Raw genomic sequence first — 7,246 nt, 5'->3', positions numbered from 1 at the left:
ATGCTCAGAGAAAATGCTACTGGAGTGTGATGACGTAAACTGAAAAAACTCACAAGCTGAGTGGGTCAAACAAACCAAGAACTTACTGCCAGGATACTAGTGTTGAGACAGTGATTGTGTGGGCTAATGATATATTGTTTGCTTTTTATTTTAAAGCCCAACCAAGAGGTTTTCCTAAACCTAACTCAGTCGTTTGGTTGCCTAAACCTAAGTAAGTATTTTGTTTTTATTCTGAACTTTGAGTGTTTACTGCAACCATGCTCTGGGCTGCCCAGTGCTTTAGAAAGTGACGCCAGTATGCAACGAGTTGAAATGAGAATATGTTGAAATAATCCCATGTGAAGTCATTTTAATCCTGCAAAAGGAATTTCATAGACAACAATCCTTATAGGTTTTATTTAATCCTATTAATTCGGGCACTTAATGCATTTTAAATGGCACCTTTAAAGGTTTCATGCAGAATGGTTTGCGCATGAAGAGGTTCGAGCTAGGAACAAGTATTTCCTTGCGCTAAAAGAGCTGTCTGTAATAATGTGTCACACAGTAAAACCATCCCATGTGAACCACGCAGTGCTCCTCGCAGACATTCACTGTGTATTTTCGCATCAGCAGCTCTGGAAGTTTTGGGGATAAACGAGGTGCGGGGACTTCTCCGCCGCTCGGTGCTGAGCGGACTGACTGACGCCCCTCCTGCCTGCCTGCCCCGGTCGGGTAAAAGGCGCATGTGTGTTATCGCTGTGATGTGAGTTGAGCCGCATCCAGACGCACTGGCCGCCGCTGGCTGATGCTCCCCCCCCCCCACCCCTCTCCACCTCATCTTGGTGGTGTTGTGCGCAAAATCTCCAGCGCCGGACGGACGGACGCAGTTTGACGGCACAAACGAGCGGAACTGCGGGGGGATATCCAGGAAAATAACATCCAAAGACAGACATGGATATTTAACGGGCATTTGATATATTTTTTTATCTCTGTTTTTTTTTGACCCTGTGATGTTGCTTTTGCCCCGGGGGTGTTAATGAAACCTGCTCGATGTCTCTCATCAGTTTATAACCGAAACAAAATGAGGATTTCTTCTCGCGACTGGTTTCTGTTGATATTCTCTGGCTTTTGGGGACTGACAATGGGTGCTTTCCCGAGCAGCGTTCAGATCGGTGAGTGTGAGAGCCTTAAATGTAAATTCCGACCAGAAAATGAATCATGTGAATGAATGTGTGGACGTCCTGTCTGCTGCCGCTGACCTGCCATTTAACACGCCGGCACTATACTCAAAGTGGAAATTGTTGATTTCCTTCCGCAGTCTTTTATTTTTCTTCTCTAAAATATCACGTGCAGGCAGACCGGGTGCTCTCTTCTGTTGATGCTGTGCATGTTTAACACACACACACATACACACGCACACACCAAATGCGCTTTGTATCTGCAGGCTACAGTGTGTATCCCGGTGCACTCCGCCACTGCAGCAGATCAGAGCAGCAAAGTGTGTGTGTGTGTGTGTGTGTGTGTGTGTGTGAGTGAGTGTATTCCCTATGCCGGCTGCCTGTGTTCATTGACCGCTGTTAACAGTCTCGCAGACCCCGCTGCAATAAACCTCTGCCACGGTCCCAGGGGCCTTACAGCTCCACTCTTTCACTGTTTTTTTTATATATATCTGCATGTTTCAATTTAACAATTGAACAGTCGTGGGTGGAAATAAAGGTGATGGATTCATGGTTTTCATTTCACGAGCAGGCAGATTGATTTGGTTGATTTAAAGGCAGGGAATGAAAAGAAGGACAAACTGTGACCTCCAGTTGGTGATCATCACAACCCTCCCCAAAAAAAAATCAATTATCAGTAAAGCAGTCAGTCATGCTGTTGTCTGTAACAATCCTGATGAAGGTGTTAAAATCTTTTAAAGCATTTGCTCAAACTGACTTTTTTTCGTGGCTTTGCCCTCCACTGCACCCCTGCTTGTAGCGGAGTCGAGGCACATCAGCACCAGTCGGGCTGATGGAAAATGACAAGCTGCTCAAATGATTCCCGTTGTCCTTTTATATCAACGTGATACCCGAATCCCCGGCCTCTCCGGGGGAGGACAGAGGTCAGGGTCTGTTACAGACAGCACCCGTGGAACTGAGGACACTTGAGCTGGGTGGTTTAAACCTGCATCTGTGGAACTGCTGCCATCATGGTGAACATTCAAGTAATGTTTGCTGCTGATTTAAGCAAAACTACTGCTGTGTGTGAATTTTTTGCTCACATGTTTTTTTGCAATTTCAGACACCGTTTCCTGATGTTTTTAAAATTATAAGCACTTCTCAGTATTGTTTGGCTAACAGCATCTCTGCCAATGATAGCAAACATTGCTGATGTAATACCAGTGTCGTCATATTTCCCCTCTCAGCCCTGTAGTTGACCTCTGGGAGTGTAAAAACCCACTACGTACCAGTGATTCCTCACCCACCAGACTCAATTTAACCTTTTATCTAGTTTTGAGCAACCACCACAAAGCTCCATCTGTTCTCAGAGAAGGCAAACATCTCTGCAATCAACACTCGTCAGCTTCAAATAATTGTCACTGAAAAATCAACACTTATTAGCGGTGGGACATTTACTGTGTACACATGCCTGCAACACAGAAACAAGTGCACAAATACAGCCATGGCAAACAGGCTTCACCACTGCCACAGATTCATTCTGACAGCATTGATACGTGTGAAGACGCATCGCTAAAAGCTCTTTCATGGTTCTGTAAGGCTCTACAGCTTCTCTTTTAAGGATCCTGAAGCTATTGTCACATCTTAATAAGATCCTAACAACATCTGAGTGGCTGTGTGTGTTGTGTGCGCGCGAATGTAATCTTTAGAGATTCTTTTACTGAGGTGTTGCGAGATTCTTAGACTTAATGAGACCAGTCGCATCACCTCATAGTGAAACTCCATTTACACCTAGTATTAACACGTTATCTCAATAAAGAAAATCCCACACGGTGTAGCAGAATGCATCGCAATCTCAATTGGCCAGACAAACCACATCTGGAGGTGATCTGGCTCACATGGATCTCAGCCTGCTCTAAATGAAAGGTTCACGTAAATTCACCTATTCTTGCTACCTTAAGCCGCTTGCCGGAAAGCTTAAGATGGCAAAGAAATCCGCTTACTCTCAAAGGAAAAATTAACTCTCGGGGGACCACTTTGATGTGCAAGACGAGGGACAAATGACTAACATTGTGCTAGCAAGCGTCTCCACTGGCTCTGATTGTTGTCTCACAGTTAGTAACATTAGCGTAGTTAGCAAGGCTATTGAAAAGTATCATATAGATACCATCGTTGGTTTCTATCGGACATCTAACCCTCACTTTGCACATCATGGCGTCCTCTGGCGAGTATCCTACATTGCGTCTCTCAACGTAAGGCACGCTTTGTTTGTTGACAAGCCTGCCTGATTTGCATACGAAGATCTGATCAAATAGCGAGCAGAGGTAACACGAACACTGTCAACAGCAGGTGTGAATTCAAAGGCCTGTGATCAGATGTCATCATTCAGATAACAGGCTCTTTGGAACCCCAAGAGTCTTATTGTTGTCAAACCATATGGTAGTGATGATTCAAAGTCTGGGGCCCCTACAGTGTGTTCTTCTGTACTCAATCTCAATTTGTGTAACATTTAGCAGATGGGAAAGTCGTAGCTGAATAAGTGGGATTTAGGTCGAAGCTCAATTTTTTTCCCTCTTTTATTTGGCGGTGAAGATAAGTTTTCATATTTGAACCACACGTTTCTACTCCCAACACATCAGGCATTCAACTAATTCCAATGTTACTCCAAGGAGACTGCTGTTTGTGTCCAATGTTTAAGTGTACATTGACTTATTTTACCGTAGTTTTGTTATGTAACTGATGTACTAAATGTAATTATTTTACATAACAAACATAGTTATTTTAACCCAAACCACAATCTTTTCCTAAACCTTACCAAGTACTTTTGTTGCGCAAGTAAAACTAAAACCTAAGTAAACCTACAAATGCAGTTCATTTTGAAAAGACACTTTGCATGTCAGGAGCTGAAACTGACACATCCAGAACCTTCACTAGAGGGGTACCAAGAGTGTCATAGTTTGAGGCTTTGGGCCACTGACCAGGCGCCTGTGTTTGACGAGTTGGTACTGAAAGTGTGTTGATTCTAAATATGTAAAGGGAATTCCTACTGGTTGCCAAGATGATCATAATGTTCACACCTTTTTTGTAAATCAGGAATTAACACCTCCTGTGAGCATTTGGTTGCAAGTGTGAGTCAGTGGGACATGAAACCATCATAGTGGAAATTATATGAAGTTCATAGCAGCTCCAGTGCTTCTTTTACCCATGCAAAAATATGGAAGGGATTTACATGAGTGAGCACCATAAAGGAGTAACCTATTCTAAAGTTTACATATTATAGAGGTCAGCCATAAAAACAACACACTGGCATTTTGCTTTATGTGACATTTATACCGTCTAATCCCAAGAAATGTAGCCTTAAGTTAGATTTTTAAATGTGAAGCAAACTGCTTCAAACCTAAAACACCACAGACATTTGCACAACCATGAACAGCATAGTCAAGATCTTTGTATATGAAGAAGGCTGTAATGTCAAAAGAAAGAAAAAAAGAAACCAAGAGAAAAGTCTTATCTCTGATGCCAAACTGATTCTTGATACTCGAGCAGATCATGCAAATCTTTGTTGATCCACAAGGATATTCTGAGAATATAATATCACTCTTTCTGCCTGCATTGATATGAAACAATGGTAATTTACATGCTAATCAGAATGTATCCTACATAGCCCAGGCGGTGCTTAAAGAGTCATGAGTTGTTATAGATTAATACTGAATTTTATTGCATTTCATATAGTGTCCAGTCAGCTGTGTCCACCTCTGATATGACAGAGATTCCTCTCTGACCAACGCTAGCTACTAAAACAGTCAGTAAAACCCTAATGCATATGGTGCTTTAGGCTATGTATGCCTGTAGTTCGCTAGTTAACAGAGTAGAAGACGTATAGGTTGCGAACTGGAAACAAAACAAGTTCGCTTGGCTGTCTAACCCATGGACTACTGAAAAATGAAGAGAGGTCTAAATGAATTAGTTTAAACTGGGCACGTTTTAATTGTTCTTTCATGTCAGCTACTATTGGCCATAATTCATGTTGTCCGGAGACAAATACAAGCATTCCTGTGTATCTGGGTAAAAGCTAACCGCAGAAACAGCTGATCGGTCATGTGAGTTAAATGTTTGCGACGTCAGAATTTATTCGTTTCAATGTCCCATTTAATGCATCAAAGGCAAGAAACATCTTCAAGCAAGCGGAAAAACCTTTTCGAGGAAGTTTAATTGTATTTAAATTTAATTCCATAAAGCTTTTCTCATGCAGTACTTCAAAATGTGCATGCAAATATGTGAATGGAAAGAGGGTATTCAAATATCTCAGCAACAATAACACCCAGCTTATTTGTGTCCCTTGGTTTGGTGCCCATATTAGTCCAATTCTACTTAAATTCACTGTGATCTGAAGTTTGTGATCCTCCTCCACAGACAATGTAGACAAATCACGTTTTTTCATTCTCTGAATCTGAAATGTTAGTGGTGCAATTCTAACAAAACGAGAGCTATGGACATGGAGACTTAATCTGATCAAATAAGCATGTGTGGCTCTTAAAATCTTGTTGGTTTTCCAACTAGTGAAAATCTGGAGATAATGGTGAAATTGTTGTTTCTGCCTTTCTTCTGTGCAGGCGGGCTGTTCATCAGAAACACTGATCAGGAGTACACTGCCTTTCGTTTGGCAATCTTCCTGCACAACACCAGCCCGAACGCCTCGGAAGCCCCGTTCAACCTGGTGCCTCACGTGGACAACATCGAGACGGCCAACAGCTTTGCTGTCACCAACGCCTGTAAGTCTGTCACATTGTTTCATTTTGTGTTCGTGCACTTTGGGGTTTTGATCACGGTTGAGCAAGAAAATGAGGCTTCCTGTGTGTGAGGTGACCAGGATCTTACCAAGATATACGGACAAAATTGTCTTGTTATTAAAGGATAATTCAGTTTTATTACAGCTAGGGTCCTAATCTCACCATCATTCCTGTGGATAATAACATTGTACTCAAGTTATAGAAGTAGTTCAACCTTATTTTGTAGTAAGGAGCTGCATAAACGACAAAACTTCCTCTGAAACCACAAATTGTCATTTTAACATTTCTGTTTTTGCACAGATTAAACAAACAAGGTACATCATATTAATTAATGATCTTTAGAGCAGTTTGGAAGGATATGTTTTAAAGTTTGGACAGAGCCGGATTCATTGTTTCCCCCTGCTTCCAGCTTCTATAAAGCAAGGCTAATCACGTACACGACTGTGTATTGGCAAGAATCTGGGGCTACAAAATGCAATTATAATTCAGGGGTTACGATCCAATAAATTGCAAAATATATTGCGATACTGTAAGGGAGGGGATATAGTGCAATTGTTTTTAAATCTATTTTTAGGAAAACCCTCATAGTATAAAGAACACATGACCATATGCATAACATCTGTTTAAAAAAAGTTTATTTTTTAAATTGAATCAGAACTTTACAGCATTTGCATTTATCACAGTCCCTGTAACATCCAACATCAAAACACAACACAACACAAAATGACGAACCACTGTCTGCCACACATCTTTGCATGTAAACTATTAATTAAGAATCAATGCATTGTTTTTGAGAATTGATAGAGTATCTCAAAACATAATATCGCAGTACTCAAGTGTTTTGATAGTTTCTCACATCGCTATTCACATAACTTGTATGATGCCCTGTTGGACCAATTTTTTGTGATTTTGCTGTGTTCCTAGATCTCAGCAATTATTTTGGTGAGTACAATGTTTTCATGATGGATAGAAATGATGATTATAATTAGTAGTTAACCATTATCTTCCTAAAACATGAGTGTCTTTGTCATTCCAAATGAAAAAAAGTGGAAATGTTTTAACTGACACATATTTAGGTCGCGTGTTTCCATCCTGCCACTAAACCAGCTCGTTGTGTGCACATGAGCATGAGTGCATGAGTGTGCATGCGCGTACGTGTGTGTGTGTGTGTGTGTGAGATGATGTGGCAGTACAGCAGTGTCTGTGAGTGTCTGCTGGTTCACATCTGATCTGAGCAAAGCCGCCCACACACTGAAGGGGACAGCAGCAGGAAACACACACACACACACACACACACACACACACACACACACACACACA

General features: G+C 41.5%; 1 protein-coding gene across 1 annotated transcript; it reads left to right on the top strand.

Annotated features, from left to right (window-relative positions):
- Positions 1–614: 614 nt before the first annotated feature.
- Positions 615–6,868, top strand: LOC116377423 (glutamate receptor 4-like; the record flags this gene model as incomplete). The annotated part of the gene is made up of 3 exons (XM_031839063.1): positions 615–1,151; positions 5,750–5,908; positions 6,851–6,868. Coding segments are annotated over exons 1-3 (313 nt in total), but the record flags the coding sequence as incomplete, so codon positions are not given.
- Between the last annotated feature and the right edge of the window lie 378 nt (positions 6,869–7,246).

The sequence above is a fragment of the Anarrhichthys ocellatus genome, unplaced genomic scaffold, assembly GCF_004355925.1.
Source record: "Anarrhichthys ocellatus isolate YVR2014 unplaced genomic scaffold, GSC_Weel_1.0 scaffold1230, whole genome shotgun sequence".
NCBI classification, from domain to species: domain Eukaryota; kingdom Metazoa; phylum Chordata; class Actinopteri; order Perciformes; family Anarhichadidae; genus Anarrhichthys; species Anarrhichthys ocellatus.
This window is presented reverse-complemented; position numbering and strand designations above follow the sequence as displayed.